Consider the following 20,923-nt stretch of genomic DNA (forward strand, 5'->3'; position numbering starts at 1 on the left):
TGAATAGAACTAGTGATCCATCTAAGACTGCTGATTCTTCTACAATTAACGTCGCAGGTTACGAAGTTTAACTTCTTCCGCGTGGAGGGACTCCACGCACTATTATTTTTTTTCTTCTTTTAAATAACAAAAGCTATTAAGAAAATTGCTTTATATGTTTTAAATTTTTAAGATATTCAAATCAAATTTTTTTTTAATTAGTTTCAAAATACAATTTACTACAAAATTGAGAAAAAACTTTTCACAATTTTTTCAGAGCATGCGCTGTATAAAAGAACTAGCTTAAATTCTCATAACTTGAGTAGTTTTTAACGAATTTTAGTAAAATTTTAAATCGACAATTTTGTAATTAATCTTAAATTGCTCCACTTTTTTTTTAAAATTCTATTGAATATCTATAAAGTTGTAATGAAAAAACGTAAGGCGAAAAAAATTTTTTTTTCTTTCAATTTTCCATATTTCCATAAATGTTTACTCTAGGTTTACGAAATTTCTCTTTTTTATTAAAAATAACCAATAAACTAAACATCTCTAAAATTGAAAAGTAATCCTTTAAGTATTTCTTGAGAAATTTAAAAAAATGTCACTTCCATTATTGCAGGGTAGTGTATTTTTTCGAGGGTTTTGCCTTTGTGTTCAGTTTTTAGAATAATAAAAATTATTATTTATGAGGTCTGAAAATGAAAAATATAGCATTCGTAATACTTGGAAATTAAATTTTTCAAACTGGAACTCACTGCTCTTTTATCACCCTTGATAGCTTTCTTACATGACGGTAGAGCAGATCATAATATTGGAAAAGCAGATCATAAGTATTGACAAATTCTTTGCTGATTTTCATCTTGAAACAATGCCTTTCCTTCATAACCTTCATTTACTACATGCGTACATAATTCAAGAAAGTTAGGATAATTTACTATTGTACTCTATTATTTACTATTGTTATTATATTGTTTACTATTGTTATTGATGCAATACAATCTTACTAAAATCCCTCTTTGTTTTATAAAATTAAGTTTACAATAACTCTGTTATCAATAATGAAACGAAGTAATAAGAACTTATAAATAAACCATTTTGTGAAAAAAAAATTATTTCAGTTTTTAATTACTAACGACATTTTATGATGCAACTTTAAGGATTAGATAAAACATTGAAACACATTATCGTTTTATTATCGTTTAAATTCGTAGGGGAATTCCCTGACTTATGCGCTAACAAAATCATCTCCCCGATAATTATAATGCTGATAAAATGTATATATAATCTCCTACCTAAAGTGATCATCATAAGTTCTTTGTCAAAATCAAGACCTGTTTATCATATTGTAAGTTATTTTTTTCTTAATATCAATACCCGAATGATAGAAAGGAAATTTTAATGAAAGATTTTCTCTCTCCTTTAAATTGGGGAAAATTTAAGAGATATATCATTTTATTTATTTACTTTTTTTCTAATTATTGATGTATTAAAGTATAAGATATGGCATTATAGAATCTGAAAAAGAAATTAAAATATCTTTGTCTTTAGGATGTCTAAGTAAATGTCATTATTATAATTAACAACACTGTCAGATAACTCTTGGTTCTTCGGGTTTCACTTCACCCAGATTCAAGGATAGTTCTTATTGCAGATAAACAGCAAGATGTTGTTTTACACTACATGGCGTAAAGTAGCTGACATTACATATTTTGTTAGTTGGATATTTTTAGGACTCCGTAACTCCTTCCCCTTAGAACAGGGTTTCTTAACCTGTGGTTCATGGACCCCTAAGGGGTCCATGAGTCACATTTTGGAGGTCCGCTGACTACTCCTAATTTTTAAAATGTTTGGAAGCATTGCTTGTAAAGCGAGCTATGGCAGCTATAATTCCATTTGATACAGTGAATCTTTGCGAAGCTGGATTTTCCACACTTGTGACAATAAAATCAAAATATCGAAATCGATTGAATGTTGAACATGATATGCGCGTTGCTTTGTCGAATACCATCCCCCAATCCAATTTATTAATTAAGAAAAAGCAGCAGCAACCTTCACATTAAAAATTTAAAAATTTTAAATATTATTAAAATAATAAAATTAAATGTTTTCTAATAATTGATGCTTTTTGTAATAATTTTTTTCACAGTGGTCCGTGACTTCTTAAAAATTTTTAAAAGGGGTCCATTATAACAAAAAGGTTAAGAAACACTGCCTTAGAAGAACTTTTCCAGTGAAAACAAGGGGAAAGTTGAACTCGTTTGTGTACATATTTCCTCAAACATTTAGGTTAAAATCAATGCATTTTGTTGCAAAAAATAATTTTACTGCTAAAAGTATATTTCTTAATTATCATATTAAATGCAACATACAATTTTTAAATTTGAAATTGTGCACAATATTTAATTTGAAAACTTAAAATCACTAAATTATTTTTTAGACTCATGCAATAAACATTAGTAAAGTATTCACCTGCAACTCGATTTAGATATTAAACTATAATATTCCAAAATAATCGAAATTTAATAAAATATTATAATTTAACTTCACATAAAATAAATACATGGAAATAGAACTGTTTTCAAGATAAATTCTTGCTCATAGTTGGGAGAGAAAAGTATAGGCTGGCTTGTTAATTCTTCGTTTACTTTTTTAAAGGTTACTTCGCATTCGGTTGTCCAGATAATTTCCCCCTTTTTAGTTATGCTTTTTTTAGGTGTCAATTTAATTGTGACACTAGAACAAAGAACATTGATATATATCGACTATAATAGATGGTTGTACCAATTGATCTATATATATATATATATATATATATATATATATATATATATATATATATATATATATATATATATATATATATATATATATATATATATATATATATATATATATATATATATATATATATATATATATATATATCCAATTGGTGCATATAAATATCGGTATTTGGTATATATCGACTATAATATCGTCGATAATAGTCCAGCCCCCACATTGTTCTAAACTCAGTTTTCATCATAGGTACTGGGAATTCGTCTACTGCTCTTATTTTCAAAGCAAAGGCTTGTCTGTAATCATGACCGACAATATATCTTAGATAAGGAATATCATCCTGCTCGAAACGGTATTCTGAAGGTTTCTTGATAATAATCCGATGCAATACACACGTATGTTCTAAATGAAGATCTCATGTATCCAGGAAAATTGCTATATCTTTAAGATACGACACTGCAAATTCTTCCAAATCATTCTTCAATAAAAAAATAAATAAAAAAATAAGTGACATTCTTCAATCCAAATGGACGTCGCAATAGCTTGAAGTTCCGAAACTGGTAACAGAAGCAGCTAATCTTTGAACGTTTGGACTTAGTTTAAGTGGCCAATAACCCTAGGCGAAATCTAAAAGACTGATAAATTTTGCTTTGGCTACCCCTTCAACTCTGTCTTATGTCTTTATGATGACATCTTTAGATATGAGTTACAGAGATAAATTATAAATATTCTGATATAATGTGTTGTTTACTTGATTATGTATAATCAATATTCTTAGAATAATTTGTATATTTTGATCTGTATACATCAATTTCTATGTGTTCCTAACTTATGCGTATAAATGACTAGAGTTATGGTTTTAAATTATTGTGCACTTACTTTAAAAATAACATTTTACTTAAAGTATTCGAAAAATAAAAGTGATAATTCTTAATATTTCTTCAAAATTTTAGATGTAACCTGCTTTCTTAAAAATTTTAATTAAATATTTTAAAGTGTTTTTCTTTATTTAATTATTAATTTTTGACTCATAAAAAGGGAAATCAATATTTTCTTCTTGTGTCTTCAGAGAGTTAAGTTAGGGGACAGTAAATATATTTTCTTACTCAAATAAAATTTAAAATTGTCTCTAAATTCCTATTTTTTAATTTTAGTTTTTTCATTGTTTATCATTGATTTGTATACTTAAATGTGTGATATCAATATTAAAATAAATCTTAACATTTGTTTTTCCTAATTAATTGTCTTCGGCAAAAGTTAACATTTTGATTAGCTCACTCATACAGGGGTACAGCATACTCAGATTTAGTTTCGCATCACGTGTACAAAGATTCTGCACGTTATAAGAAGTAATGCGATAGTCAAGAGAAACTACTTGTACTGGTTGTCGGTTAGATGCACTGCCAATCGCCATTTTGTTCCTTTCTTCTAAATCAAAATAAGCTGGCAGATATAATCAACATGGATGGTATAAATAAATTCTTCATGGAAATATCTTAACCAATAGTACAAAACTGTTAATAAATTGTGCAAAAATGCAGTTATAGACAAACCATCACGTATGAAAAGTGAAAACATTCCTACTTTCCAACCTCAGAAATGGAGAGAAAGGGAGAGGGGTGGGATCAAACCTATTTCAAGAAGATGCACTGCCCCCAATTGTTGTTTTTATAATTAAATTGTTGTTGTTGTAATTAACTGTTGTTGTTGTAATTAAAATATAATATTTAAAGAAAGCAATTGAAAAATCTTTTTTAGCCGTGTCCTGTATGAATAAAGTAATCTGTTTCATTTTCTCGTAGGGTATCAGATTGCAATAATTTTATATTTAAAATTTTGTTCATGGCAATGGATTTTTTTTTTGTCAGTAACTATGGTGAAATGCAATTTCTTTTAATTTTCTTAAATAAATTGAAAAAGAGACACTTTTCTTATTCTAAAAGATAGATAAATAAAATATTACGTGACTTTAACAATTTGTTTGAGCAAGCAGTGATATTTCTACATCGGAACCTGTTCGTAAAAACTGGAATTACTAAGGTGGTAGTGGTTTTTTAATTTGCAAAAAGTTTCGCAAAACTTTTTTGAGCTTCTCTTAGGGGGTCAACTTTTGAGATGGTTCTGTTTAGTTACTTTTATTTGTTAGTTTCTTGCATGCCACTGCTAGTTTGTAGTTGAAATTTGGCAAATTTGTTTGCCCCGATACCTATATGGAAATCTTGAGTAATCAGATTATTCTGTTATAATATTTGTAGCTTAAGCAATAAATTTTGTTTTCTGAATGACAGTCAGGGCCTGACTATCGCCTAGGCCCAATAGGCATGGGTCTAGGGCCACACTTTCTAGGGGGGCCTTAAAAATTTGTAAAAAGTCTAATGAAAGGTGGGCTAGCTTTGTGTTGGCTTAAGTACTAAATAAAAAATAATTACAACTTACAATAAAAGAGTAATTCAGCTAATCAGTGACTTTTAGCAAAAATCACTGATTTCAATTATTTGTGGTAACCAAACTATTCTTATTTTGACATAACATTGTTTTGTTGTTTTATATTTTGCTTTAATTTATATACTATACGTAAACTTTATTTTAGAAAAATAATCTCCAATTGTCTACTTTCAAAATTTCTTATAATGTTTATAATTTCAAAATATTTTGTTAGGGGCCCGGAGAATTTGGTGGGCATTGGGCCTGAATTTGCCTTGATCGGTCCTTGACAACAGTTAAGGGTAACTTTTGAGTAGAATGAAAATCTTTTTATGTTTTTTCTCTTTCGTTCATTTGCAATTTTAGTATAATAATATGTTTTGCTTTCTTGTAATAATATTTATTCAAATTAATGTTTTATTAATTTGTTTTAATTTTTATCATTTGCACTCCAGTAAAAGAAAATTGGCTATATATAGTAAATATACATATTGCTTTCAAATGGAATCGAATACACCTGCATTTCATCAATTACTGCTTTATGTATATCGTTTATTATTTATTTTTATCATATTTTATATTACCTTAATTTTAGCTTTTTCTTCTGATATTTTCTGTGTGAAAGTTCAGAATATCTCATTTTCTACGAACGTAAAATGTGAATTATTAAATTACTAATTTGACGAATAAAACGATTTTATTTTGATTTCTGCATCTTTTTATTTTAATTCATAATGCTAGTAAAAATCACTAAATAAAATATGATTGTTCAAACTTTGAGATAATTTACTGATTATACAATTTTTAGAGGCTTATTGCTGTATCTGAAGAATTCATTGTTTCAAAAGTTTTGGAAATTAAATCATTTTATGATAAAGAAACTCAATTAATAAATTTACATTATCAAACTTTTATGGTGATTAATTCAAATATCATATGCTTATTTATCATTTTCAGCAAATGCAGTAATAAATCTTATCAGTTTCATTATTATTGGTTCTTTTCTTTCATCAGATTTTAAAAATGATAGGTCTTATCAATACAATATTCATATCATAAAAATTTCAAATAATGAATAGCTGAGGAAATCCAATAAATTCCTTATGCTGTACTAAAATATGAAACAATATGTTTGCTGTATTTTCAGGTCAAGATTATTGAAATATTACTTTAAATTTATTGAATGAATGAAGTACTAAATTATTTTAATTGAATATTGGTACAAGCTATATTGGTAAAAATAATTGATTATAGTTAATTTTTTAAGTCACATTGCTACAAAAAAATTTCCATTAATTAATCTTACATTAATATGAGTGGTTCCGTGTTCCATTAATAAAATTATACTAGAAACTGATGAAACTTTTCGTTCTATACAAAGTATTAAAAAATAGTATATTTTATTATTTTGTTTAGATAAAATTTGCCTTTATTGTTTTTAAGTAGTGCAAGCTAAACTTTTCATAGTTGTTTGTTCTTTTAGAAATTTGTCTGAATGATTTTCGACTGATTAGTCTGAATGTCTCCTGATTTTTTTATTTATTGTTTTTTGATTTTGCATACTACGGAGCTTGCACTTATAATACGTAAATTTTTATTTTTTGTAAGACTTAAAATAAGTCACTGAAGTTTTAATTACTTTAATGACTAAATTCAATTAATAAATAAGCTTAGAAGCAGAGCAATCAAAATGACTGTCATCAGAGGAATAATATTCAATGGTCCGAGGTACCAATTTTTTTAAAAAAAATTTCTTGACAGAATTTATTTTTCAAAAAATTATTTACAGATAAATGCATCACGTATTTTCTGTTAAATTTTTAAATTGTTGGTTAAAAATGATATAAAGTTTAAATTGGTTAAATTTACAACACTTTCCTCTGCATTTAGGAATGACTCATATAAAATACTATGCAAAATCAAGTTTGTAAGAATAATTTTATAGTTAACTTCTATGAGTAAGCAGAATACATAAAAGATTTAAGAGATTCAGAAATGTATTCTATTTCAGAAATTTAAATGAATAGAGATAATTTATCTTAAAACGTTATCGATTTATATGTATGCTGATAAAAAAACTTAAATTGAAATAAACTGTGTTAAACAGTTTAGTTTAGAATAATACTTCATTTAAATATTACACTTAAACATTTCATTCGAGATATATTTCATTTAAATATTACACATAAACTTTCCTCATTTTGATTATATTTTTAGGGGAAAAATTGAGTCTAATAAAGATGGCTGGTGAGAAAAAAGATAAGAATGTAAGTTTTTTGTGAACATTTATTTAAAAAAAAATTAGTGTAATTTTAGTTTTTAGCAGAATATTTATGCACATATTGTTTTGAATTTTTTTTAATTATCAAGCTATTAAGAAAATATGCATGTAAATTTCTTGCTAAAGGTACTTCCGAATTACATTACATGGATTAAAACACATGGTTTTTACCTGCTACCAGAGAGTTCTGAAAAGTTATGTTTTCTTGCGTAACTAACTCATTTTTCTCAATTTTGTTCAATAATAAAAAATTAGAAACAAATGGTTAGTATAAAGATTTTTAAGCGGATTCTCCAATTAACTTGATATCAAAATTTCCACATTGGTACTTCAACACAACAATACGCTAAGAAAACGTGCACACAAAACAGCAGTTCAGAAAATATTGATGAAAAAAATTGAATGCGTTTTTTGATATACTTAGCATATCTATTACAATTTGAAAATTTTCTACTACTTACACTTTGCAGCTGATTTTTAATAATATGAAATGGATTTTTTTTCTGAGAGAAAATAGTTGCCGAATTTTGGCAACAATTGGATAGCAGCATGCAAGAAACTTAATTAAAAGAAGGGAGAATTACAGAAGAGTGAAAGTAAAGATTAAAGAGCAAAATTAGCGGTTGCCACTTTCACATGGCAAATAAATAAAATAAAGTGGGCACCAAAAAATTTCCATAATTCGCCACCATTTATTTTTATCATTTGACACTCCATCCTAACAACTTCCTAGTTTCTATTTATGCTACGCATAATGCGCATGAAAACGTTTATTTTTTATAACTTCTGTTCATTTTTCATTTATATGTTTGATAAGTTGTATGGTAATGAATTTTCTTTTTGGAATTCTTAAAAAAGCTGTATTTAAGTACAAAAAAATAAAATCCTAACTTTTATTTCAACCTATTTTGAATAAAATAATTTTTTTCTTTATTATGGTCTATTATATTTAATTCTTATATAAAAGTCTTTCAATCTTTCGTTAGCCTTATTTTTCTAAATACAAAATTTTTAATTTAGCAACAAGATTTAATAATAACCAGTATCATATAGCTTAAAGTGAAATTACTAAATATTTGTTTATAAAAATATATATATAAATTTAATTTATATTATATTTACCGTAATGATTCCGTAATAGAGTTATTTTAATGCAGGTAAATTTGAAGTTTGAAGAAAATGTTTTTGAAGTTTTATGTAATCATGTAAACTTCAGCATATTTTTTTCAAACCTGCTGTATCATGTCTATAAATTTTATTTGCAATTTTAAAAGCAAGAAATTTGCAACTGAAAACTGTCCACTTACTCTAAAAATATTGAGGCTTCTTATTTATCAGACCAAATTTGTGGTTTTTAAAAGTTTCAGCACTTAAATAATTTTGTATTATCAATTAGAAAAAGTCTTATTTATCTACTAATCCAAATTATTGGCTAGTGTAGTGACAAATCTTATATGATTTAGATATATCATTTTTAAATATTTGATTAATTCCATTGTCATTCTATTTAGAAATATTTAAAATTAACATTTCAATCATCATAAATTTATCAATGTGGTGAATTGAGGGACTTTTTACAAATTTACCTTTGATAATTGTTTTTAGAATGTATTATTTTTTTGTTGAAAAGTTATTGAAATAACCAATATTAAATCTTATCTCAAACTAAGATAATATTTCCTAATGAGATTTTCTAATAAATTTTTCAATTTTGTAATGTTACAATTTTTAGTGTTTATGGAAGATTGTAATTTCATTGTTTGATTCAGTTTGTGATTCAATAATTAATAAAATTTTAAGAGATTATTTATGTATCTAATATGATTTTCTGATTATCTGCCTAATTAATGACACATCTTTATCAGTTCAGTGTAAAAAATTAAAATGATTATGATAAGACCAAGGAAAGCTATTAATAATAGGTACTTTGTAGTGGAAAAAATTCCCCAGTTGTAAAAAAGAGTTTCTCTAATTTCATTTTTTCCCTTCATAACATAACGGCAAAAATTGCACAAAAGTTGATTCTCCCTCATTCTAAGTTGACTATTTTCTGTTACACATAATTTGCTTTTTTATTATTTATTATTATTCAGTTTCTGTTGCCAGTATTAAAGGTGTAAAATATTAAATGAACTTTGCGAACTTACAATTGGTTTGTTTTCATTTAAATTCTCCTTAGTGAACCTTTTTAATTTTTAAAAATTTCAGACTTTACTGTTTTATGAAACTTAATCAAAAAATTCTCTCTTGTTAGTATGTGTCTCCTCAAACTAATTTTTATTATTTCCTTAAAAAAGACAAATTAAATCATTTATTAACTATTAATGGTTTTCTTGACTTCTTTAAAAAATTTTAATGGTTATCCGGAAATTTTTTTAAACCTAAATGGTCTCCTTAATTTCACGTTTTATCTGAAAATGGTTCTTATTATCCCTTTGGGAACCCTAAAATTATGATGTGAGTTAAACTGTTATCAGTATAAATAATTTTTTATCATTATTTGTTTTGCTAATAATTCCATTTGTTTTAGGATGGTGAAAGTAGCACCAGGAAGGATGATGGATGTAAGTGTTGTGTTGGTTATCCCTTTATGTGAAAAATTTAAAATCTACTCTGTGTACTTTAATGATTGGTTCTATTTGGATCACAATTAATTTATTCTGCTCTTTGTGAACATTCATGGGGTAATTTTTTTTAAATTTTCAACCATTTCAAATTTTGTGTGAGAAAGTTTATGGTTTTTTAATAAGGAAAAAAGCAAAATATGTTTAAACTCATTTTTTCAAATTCAACATTACTTTATATCTTATGAATGGCTTCCTTAATTGACATGGTATTTTTTCCCACAAGTTACTACAATTGTTTGTAATCCTTTTGCAAATTCTTTTCTCTCCACTCAATTATTTCAATGAAGTAACTTGCAATATCTAGAAGGAAAAAAAAAGAAACACCAGAAAAAAAGAAACATAAAAAAAAAGTCATCTTAGATGTTTTCTACATGTTTAAATGTCTTCATGTTTGAATTTATTTATTAATTTCAATCTATTTTATTTTCCTTATTCTCCTTTTGTGCTTACTCAGTATTTTTCTCAGTCCATGGTGCGGGAACACTTTGCTAAATCTATTATGACTCCAGAACCAGTTGTGCTAAAGTTTTGAAATTAAGATATAGACTATAAACAGCAATTTTAATTCCTGGTCCTATAAATTGTTTAAAAATTTAAATTAGCCCCCTTATGAGAGATGTTTGAAAAATGATTTTTTTTTTGCATTTGCTTCAAGCCGCTGTTATAAATAAAACTACAGATTATTTTGTTTAAGATTTTATTACGCATTCCTTATTGTTTAATTACTTTTTTTCAAGTTCAGTAATCAATGTGAATGGCACGTGGATACAATATGTCACTAAATTAGAATTTCTAAAGTTGTCTGAAATCATGTGATTATTTTGTTTAATGCTCTGCTTTTAAAATATGTTTCATACAGCTAAATAATTTATATTCAATGGTAATTGAAATAAAGAAATAAAGTTATTCACTAAAAGTTAGTACTAAAAAAACAAAATCGACATAGAAAAGGTACTGATTCAAAAAGGGAAACGTAATAATCACCATCTTTATATTATTGATGACAGTAATTCTTAATTAATTTTAGTGTCAATCACTAAATTATGTCTAAAACTGATTATTACGTTAATGTGAATAAATTTTAATGTAGTAATTGGTGCAACTATACTAACTTATATACTACTGTAATAATAATTGTATTATTCGTATTATGGTAATAGGTACGAAATATAGAAATTTAGGTACTACTGTATTGTAATAGGTTTTTCATCATCTACGGTAAAGGATAAGTTCCGGAGAAAATTACTTGATTGTGGTAAATTTTGACTATCTTAAGTAGGACTGTGTGATAAATCGATATATCATGAATTATCGATTTAATGCATGCATAGCTAGACCGATATAGCTGCTTTCGTTTCTTGCGAGCATCAGAAATCGGTTACCGATTTAACAAGCCCTATTGTTACAGCGCTGACGAAGACGATTTTAACTTCGTCTTGATACAAATATTATGTATGTTTTGTAATGTAAATTATGCAATGCAAATGCATTTTGTAATGCAAAGAGCGAATTAAAACATCAATAAGATTGGTTGAACTCCGACCCACCCCAGGGAGGTATACGGAGATAAAAGTAAAATTATTACAATAAAATTTCTCTAAAACCGATTTAACAAATTAAATCAAAAGAGCGAATTAAATCAGATTAAAGAGTAAATTAAGATAAAGAGATTAAAGAGCGAATTAAATCAGATGTCACAATTTCGTGCGAGAATTGGGGTTGAATTGTAGAACGCAATGCACAGTTTCTTTATGCACCCTTTTTCGCTCCAGTATTTTACGTTTCATAAATATTATTTTCACAGGGATTTAACGTTGTTTTGTGCTCGCTGGTGTATTTTATTTTGTTGGGATTTAACGTTTCTTGTAAATTAGTTTCAATAGGACTTTTGCTACTTAGCGATAGTAGTACATTATTTCATCACTTTTCTCCCTCTGTTTTTGTCTGTTAAAATTTAATATTTCTTGTCAATTAATTTTAGTAGGGCTACTGTTACTTGTAAATCGCTGCTTTTTTGGTTTTATTTTTATCTTCAATTTTCGTTCTGAACTTAATCTATTAACAAAAATAAATTATGAATAAAAGGAAAAGATTCTTAATTTTTACCTTGCTATAAAAAGATTTTTTTAAAATTTATAATTATATTATATAATATTTTTAATAATTATAATGCACATAAGTATAATAATTTGATAAAATTTGATGATTATTTTTAAACCAATTTTTTTTGGTATTTAGGTAGTTAGTTTTTTAAGTAGATAGTTTTTCTTTGTAAATGTTTTTAGCCATATCCTCATTACATTTCAAGTATATCTCAATCTATGTAAGTTATTTGATCTTTTAATCATTATTTTGAATTCCATAAATTAATTGTTTTTATTTTTGAGAAAATTAGAGAAAAATTTCTGTTATTTATTTATTTAAAAAAATAAAAAAGGGAAAAAAGTAATGACATTTATAAACAAAAATCAGTAATAATACTTCCCTTTTTATCTTTACAATTTGTTGATCTAGGTTGAAAGGTGTTCTTTCTTGGAAAATAGAAATGCCTTTTCTTCTTGTTCTAGATTAAGTAATATCTTTCTCTTTTGGATAGAAATGTTATAACATTCCATGTTCCAATATATAGTTCTATGCACTGTTTTCTTTTATTTGGTTTAAGTGTTTACCCTCAGTAAATCCGGAATTTCTATGTTGTGAGTGTGTTTCAGAGGGTTTTTTGGAGGATAGGGTGGTCAACCCATAGCTCAAAACCCCAATCTTAAGGACGACAGTGTTTAGTCCGGTGTCTAACTGGTGACCTGTCCGACATGAGTGTCCCGTCTCAGTATGTGGAGTAGGTCCTTTACACATACAAGCCCACTCACCACAGCAAGGATAAAAGCATTGATTTTTAAATAAAGTTTTCTATAAGAATTAACCTCTATACCAGGATACAATAGTGCAAGAGGAACTTTGCATGGCAAATTTTGTTTCACTTCCATTGGTATTTTAAACTTTACAGTTATTAAAAAAGCAACTTATATTAAACCTAAAGTAAACCCTAAATTTCAAATGCTGAAAAAATGTCTTGAAAATATTGAAATTTAAACACATTATGACAGGATTACTTCCATACTGTGTAGTTCTGATTTTTTTTTTTTGCATCTTGACATTTTGAAACCCTTTTTTCAGAATGAAAAAACGCTGAAAAAAAAATGTTTACTTGACATTTAAACTTCATTTAAACCAAACATTTAAACATCATTTTAAATTAGGTTTACTGGAGCTCACTTTTCTCTAAGCTTTAAGTTCTAAATTATTTATGCCAATGAAAGAGAATTTGCCATTCAGGGTTTGTCATTAGCTATATTGTTCTTCATGAGGTAACCACTAATCCCATGATCCTGATATTTGCTTAAGTTCTTTTCCTACTCATACTTAGTAGCAGTTAGACAGTTTTTCCTCTTACTTAAATATTAATAACATAATTATCTATTTTTAGTTATTGGTTTGGTATAGCAAGTCTTACTAAAACTTAGTGCCATTAAACCTCACATTCATTTCAGTTTATTTATAGTTTTTTTCTTTAGGGTTTGGTTTAAAATCTGCAATATCCGATGCTGTTTTTGCCTTAGCTCTTCGTCTTATTGGTTATAAACTTGCGTATAACGGTGCTGTAATTGTTGATGGTCACCCATATTTGAAAGGATTAAAGAAAAATAATGAAACTGATCGTGAACATACTTCAGATAAATCGAGTGAAAATAATAAGGAGGAGGATGTGGATAAGGAAACTGGAGAAAAGGATAATGCAAAGTTGATGAAAAAAAACTGCAAAGATCCTGGTCCCGAAGCAGGCACCACAAATAGTGCAAGAGAAAACAAAAAACTTCCAATGAAGCTTGTTTTTAATTATAGAGTTGATGATCCCAGTAATTCTTTAAAATTAATTACATGATACTTTCATAAATGATTATGAATTCGATTAACTTGAAAATGGATTGATGTTGAATTAACTATCTCACTCTCACTATCACTCAGCATCTTATTAAAAAGTAAAAAGTACAGTGACTAAAAAAAACTATTTTAAAGTTCTTAAAATACTTTTTTTCTTGTATCATTATTTACTAGCATCAATTCTTTCCCTGTAATTTAAAATAAAGTACTCTTTTTTTTCTTGACATAATTCAGTAAATTAAAATTTGCTGGGAAACACTTAAATGTGATTATTTAAATTGTATATTGAGTTGAGATCTTATTTTAGCTGTCAAATGTCGTGTTTCGCTTGAAATAATTTTCATTTTCGAAATAATTCTTGAATTTATTAATCATTTTGGTAAGTAAATACATTTATGTCACTTACAATACGAATGTCAACATCTTCCATGAGTTTTTCAATTGTTAAAATTATTTTTTTCTTCACTAGATACATACTAAACCTCAACAAAATTAGTTTAAATATATTGAGTAGTTTTTAAGAAAAGTGTTTTAGTAATTCTTAAACATTTTTTACTGTTTCAGATAAATAAGGAAAAAAATTAAGTTACTTTGGTTAGTTACTGTCATTTAGGCGACAGAAGTTTCAAATTATTTAGAAGATTCAACTCTGCCAACACTAAACTTTGATACCAGTGAGGTGGTATTGGATCATAATTCTAAAATTTTGCTACTCTCAAGCTTCGTTTTGTTTTAAATTTTAAGCATTTTGTCCAATTTTTGCAGTATTTGACTTACGTTTTTTACCAACAAAATATTTTCGGCAAATATATAATTAAAATATATACATACGAATTTAAGTATATTTGCAACAGCTATATTTAAATATATGAAGTATATATTTTATGAATATAATGAAGTATATATTTTCTATTTTTGTTGGGAATATATTTTAATATAACTTTTTTTTATATTGTCGTGACTATATGCTAAATATTTGTCTTAATTTTCTAATACTAAATATTGTTACTAAAGAAATATTTGTACATTTTAAGCAGTTAATAAAAATATTGTTAATGTTTTGTGTTCTCAAAATAAAAAGCAATACATTCCATAATGCTATATTTTATTTCTTACTACTATCAAATAAAAAATTGCTTATTAAATTAACTGTTTATTTAAATGAACTAAACCTAAACTTTCTTATTTTAATTTGCAATATCTTTGGTCAAAAGCTATAAGTTAGATTAGATCTCTAATAATAGGTTTATTTTCAGTTCTTTAGGAAATATAATTATATTTTAAAGGTTTTAAAATGTTTTCATGTTCTAATTATTTTTCTTAATATTGCTACTTTGCAATAATTTTAATTCAAAATGCACAATGATGACTAAACCTATGTTAAAAAAATCAATGAAAGAAAAGAAGAGATTGAAATAAGAGGTGAATGCTCAATCAAGAAGTGAATGTGCTTTCCATTCTTTCCAGACAAAGTAGTTTATGATTCACTCACGTACAGGTATACTAAAGATGAATTTTTACACAAAGTTGATAACATAATTAACAATGAATGACAGAATTTTCTATTCTATCATAAAAGAAACAAAAACAATAAATCCGTCAACCGGGATATGATTGTACCATTAGAGAACTTTAGCAAGCTGGGCTATTGAAATTAGGTATGATTATCCTTTATTTATCAAATAGTTTCGAGGATATTGCGCACATGAAATAAGTTATATAATATTTTCTTCTGGTATATATATATTTTTTAAAAGCATCAGTTCTGTGAAATTAAATTCAAATGGAAAAGTTTAAGATATTGATACAAGCATGGATGTTCCAGAAAATGGCTTGGAAACAATGGCTGGGGCTCGAACCCGGTTCACCTCATTGGGAGTCGAACGCTCTCTCCCCTTAGCCACCACTGCTCTAAGTACACTTTAAAAAAAGTTCTTAGAACACTATTTGTTTACATAAAAATCATCATATTTACCGCCAACATGACTAAACATGCTGCGCAAGTGGCCCTGCACTGAGAAAGGTTGTGCACCCCGGAACTAAAATTAACATTAAAGCGCATAAATAAATAAATAAAAACTGTTTTTAACTTCCTTAGTCAGAGACATAAAAGTGAAATGTTAAAAGCCTTAAAGCATTTTTGATTTTCGAAAGAACCGAAAGGCGATTAAAAAAATAATACAAAAGCAAATATAATCCTAATATACACAAATGTATTTTTATTGAAATAGTGGTTTAAATATAAATTAACGAATAAAAAAATAAAGTAGGTATGATAAAAAAATAAGTTGAAACGATAATGAAAACCTTTGACAGTAAAAAAAAAAACTGAAAATTCTCCTAATTTTTTTTTTATAAAATGTTGATAAAAATCACTATAATTCAGAAAAATTATATTGCACAGTAAATTAAAAGAAATAACTAAAATTAAAGCAAGTTAACATTAAAATCATTAAGTTATAGTAAAATAATGAAAAAAAATATGGTTTTATAAATAGCATAAGAGTGATAAGCATAGAATTATTTGGTAAAACTATTAAACATTTCCTGAAATTATTAATTTTTATTCAAATCAAAAATAGCTTTTAGAGATTTTAAATAATGTAACTTTTAGAGGTTTTAAATAACATTAAAAAAAATTGTAATTTTAAAAACTTATGAGGGAGCTAACACTACACTTAGTAATGCCAACTGGTATAATTTGAGTAACGTAAATTAAAATGAACTGTTATCGTAAATTAAAAAGAAAAATTAAAATGCTCATAAATTAAACTAAAAATGTAAATCAACATTAAAACCATCGAGAACTTATTAGATAAAAATCATAAGAATATTAAACACAAATATTTTATTAAATTTTTAATTAGACATTTCTAATTTTAGCAAATCAGAATCTAAGCTTAGAGTTCAAAACTAGCACTAAATCGTTTAATAGTATGAAACAAAAATGAGTTGAAATGATACTAAAAATAATACCAGTTACACATTCTAAAAAAAAAATTTCTTTAAAAATCATTATACAATGTTTATAAGAAATTTATTATAATTAGTAAATAATTAATAACTTAACTCATAACATAAATTTAATTAAATAACTACAAACTAAAATTATTAACTAAATTAGCTATAATTAAAAGACATTTATGGGTTTTAAAAAACCGTTTACATTAAGTGATAAATATAGAGTTATTTCATTTAATTTTTGATAAATTGCCTGAAATTTAATAATTTTTACATAAATCAAGAATAGCTTTTTGAAATATTAAGAAAATAACTTGCAAATAAAAAAAATATTTTGCAATTAAAAAAAAAAAAAACTCTGGGTGGGCGATAAGAGATAGTCCTCTATCCCCCGTCTCCAAGCTTCATCTTCGGGTCTCTATCTTCGTAGGAATTGGTAACTAATTTTAAACCATAGTTTCTACTACAAAATGGCAACAAGGAGATGATAACGTCGGATCAATGGGCTTTTCACATTGTGATTGGCTGTTGAATATCACTCTTGGTTGCAAGAATTTAAAACGGCCGGGATAACCTGGTCGGTAGGGCGAGATGGGCCCATGTCCTAGAGTTCGTGGGTTCGATCCCCTCCGACCGAAAACTACCCGTGTAGTAAAGTGACTTATGCACGTTAAATCTGTCGAGTCACAAAAGTCCTCCATGTTCCCATAACAAATCAAAACCTCTGGGGGTACTGGATTGGAGATCGATCGTTCTCTGATTCAGGTCAAAATTACGATCTGTGGATGAATGAATGAATGAATGGATGTATGAATGGGTCCGCCCTATAAACGGGTGCGACGTATCGTGTGGCAGAAGTCGAATTCTTGGCCATAGATGGCGCCACTGAAAAACAAGAAACGCTTGCCCGTGTGGCAAGTGGCATTAGAAAAAACAAACAACAGAATTCGGAAAGTTATCGCGTTTATTGAGAATTAAAATAAAAATTCAAATAATTTCGTGCATAAGTGTCTGTGTTTGTGCATAATCTGGTATTTGGTGTGTTGCCACAATGGATTAATTGAAGGATTGTGTTTACATTTATTTTATAAACAACCATTAGAAAAGAGAAGATTTGTGCTTAAGAAATGAAATTAGGCAAAAATGTTTTAGAATTTTTAGATATTAAAAAATGTAACAATAAAAATGTATGCTTTCTTTGCTAAGTTTATTATTTGTTTTTAAGAAAAATTATGTCATTTTGATATTAAGAGTATATTAACAGGTGCTCTTAATTACTTTTAAATTATTAAGAATTCTCTTATAAAAGTTAAGCTGCAATATTTATGTAATTTTCTTACTTTCTGTTGCAAGGAAAATTCGGATTTGAATTATAATAATAGTTATGCCATGTAAAGTCTAATCATCCAATGCATATTTCCTAGCATTTGTACTTAATTATTAAGCATTGTAATTGTAACATAGAAAATAATTCTGCAGTAAAGTTTAAATTGATGTTTAAGTGTTTATATATTATGTTTATTCGAAATTGAAAGTGTTTCTACTAGTGCTATAAATGAATTTGTAACGTACAGTTTTAATAACATGCGTTGAAAAGTTAATAAAACTATGGCTAGAATTTGCTGTTGAAAAAGAAATGTATCAATAAAATTTTTATGTGGTTATCAATTATTATTTATTTATTTGGAAATAATGAAAAGTAATAATATATTTGTGAATACAAGCACATTATGATAAACAATGATATTGAGATGATAAAAATTCATTGGAAATTGTATTGAAAATGAAAAAAATTATTGTTACCTAAAATTTATTTTCGAATATAGTTGAATACTCATTTTTATGAGGTTAGATTAGATTTTTGATTACAGATTATTTACTGCTGAGTATTAACAGTTACGTCAAGTGGCAAGTATTGAAATGTTTTTTTTTTAAACTTTATTAGAAAAACAATTTTGTAACAATCAAATAATAAATACATAAAAATATTTATTTGAAGCATAAAATACCCAATTTTGGGTTTACTGTTACCAATGTTCAATACCGTCGCCTTGTACTTTTGAACCCAATCCAGAAGACAAGGAAACTCTTGGATCAAGTGATGGGAGAAATTTCCATTGGAACTAACCAGCATTTGCGTTACATGAAGAAAAAAACCACGAAATCCCATAATCCGTCTATCGTAGAGGATATTTTATGTCAGCACTGTGGTAGGTGCGAGCCGGGTGCGGAATTCGTATCGACCAGCCCTTATTGGGATTCGAATCTGGTTCACCTCATTCGGAGCCGAATGCTCTTTCCCTTGAGTCCATCTTCACTGAGTATGAACTCTACGGGAAGTATGAATTTTCCAATTTTGTTGATTGGTACCAATTTTATTGATATGTCTAAATTTAGTCATCTTTAAAATGTAAATAGCAATTCACTAGTAATTTATGAAAGAAAAAAAATGGAAATAAACCGTTTTTTCTCTTAATCAGCAATGATTAATGAGAAGCACCCACGAGTTTTGATCGGCAACGGGCAGCAGAGAAAGGGTTGATCAGCAACGTGAACAAGGGGTGGAACCTTCCAATTTTTAATTATAAAATTAAAAGGCTACAGAGTTGAACATTAGTAGTCGTAAACCCAAGAAAAGGTAAAAGTTGGGTCAGCTGTTCTACGACGGATATAAATAAAAATAAAATCTATCTATTAAAGGCCGGGATAGTCTGGATGGTAGGGCACTGGACCTATGTCCAAGAGTTCGTGGGTTCGACCACCGCCGGCCGAAGACTCCTCGTGTAGTAAATGGTAACTGATGCAAGTTAAATCTGTCGAGTCGTAAAGTCCTCCATGTTCCTATAACAAATCAATACCTCTGGGGGTACTGAAACAAAAATTTCCTTGTCTTCTGAATTGGTTCAAAATTAAAAGACTACAGAGTTGAACATTAGTAGTCGTAAACCTAAAATTGGGTCGGCTGTACAACGACGGTTATAAAATAAAAAATAAAATCGATCTTTTAAATAGGGCGAGTGATAAAGTCTTTCTCACAGTTCAAATAAAGGGAAAAATCAAAAATGTTACTAAATGCATGATTTAGTAACACTTAAATAAATAATAATAATAGATTAAAAGACATGAAAAATAGATTAAAAGACATGATGTGAATATTAAAGTGTGAGAAAGAGCTTTTAGTTTAGAATAGTAAATTAAGAAAAGAACATCGATAAAGGAATAACATAAAAAGATGAGTTGAAACTTTTTATGTTACATATACAGGGAGGGGGGGGGGAGAGTCCCTCCACACTATAGGTACTCCCGCGATCACTGAATGTGACTGCAAAAGCTCATAATTTTACTGCTTATAATTTTAGCATAACTAAATTACACCAAAGGAAAAAAAAATTAACTTTAACTTAAGATAACTTAAAAACTGTTCTCCTATTTATGTCCAATTATGTTAGAGGCTATGTGTCCTTTTCGCTCGCACTCACTTGTTTTTTTCTATATTTTAAAAACATGAATGTAATTATAAATGGATGCAGAATTTAACAGAGTACTTATAGTTTGTCTATGCTAAGAACTCCCCCCGCCACATGGTCTGAGGTGCTTAGATGAGATCCACTATCGTTGACCCCCATTTTCATTTCATGAACACAAATTTTTTTTTCACTTGACATGGACCCCTTTCAGGCTGTCGTCGACCCCTGGGGGTCGATATGGACCACTTTGGGAATCACTGCTTTAGGGCAATACGAAGAAAAAGATTTTCTTTCTCTCCCACCGAGACAAAACCTGTCCTAAATAGTGACCCACACCTACATTTGAAATAATTATACCTCGTTACCATATAGTCACCGCCACGGGTTCAGACAAATGTCTAGGAGAGTTCTTACTTTAGACAAACTATACTTCACTTACACATCATTTAGAATGTAAAAAAGGT

General features: G+C 27.5%; 1 protein-coding gene across 1 annotated transcript; it reads left to right on the forward strand.

The window, feature by feature from the left end:
* The first annotated feature begins 1,228 nt into the window (after positions 1 to 1,228).
* LOC147814563 (uncharacterized) lies at positions 1,229 to 15,106 on the forward strand. Its single transcript, XM_087156918.1, has 4 exons — positions 1,229 to 1,327; positions 7,402 to 7,451; positions 9,996 to 10,029; positions 13,665 to 15,106. The coding sequence occupies exons 2-4, from the start codon at positions 7,425 to 7,427 to the stop codon at positions 14,030 to 14,032; spliced, it is 429 nt and encodes a 142-aa protein (XP_087013044.1). The 5' UTR covers positions 1,229 to 1,327; positions 7,402 to 7,424; the 3' UTR covers positions 14,033 to 15,106.
* The last annotated feature ends 5,817 nt before the right edge of the window (positions 15,107 to 20,923 follow it).

This window comes from Parasteatoda tepidariorum, chromosome 2, assembly GCF_982258835.1.
Source record: "Parasteatoda tepidariorum strain Cologne lab strain chromosome 2, Ptep-v5.0, whole genome shotgun sequence".
NCBI classification, from domain to species: Eukaryota; Metazoa; Arthropoda; class Arachnida; order Araneae; family Theridiidae; genus Parasteatoda; species Parasteatoda tepidariorum.

Bases quoted from the DNA above. Each gene is read 5' to 3' on its own strand.
- LOC147814563 (XM_087156918.1), top strand. From the start codon at position 7,425: ATGGCTGGTGAGAAAAAAGATAAGAAT. The intron at 7,452-9,995 runs GTAAGTTTTTTG...CATTTGTTTTAG, and splicing joins GTGAGAAAAAAGATAAGAAT to GATGGTGAAAGTAGCACCAG. The intron at 10,030-13,664 runs GTAAGTGTTGTG...TTTTTTCTTTAG, and splicing joins CACCAGGAAGGATGATGGAT to GGTTTGGTTTAAAATCTGCA.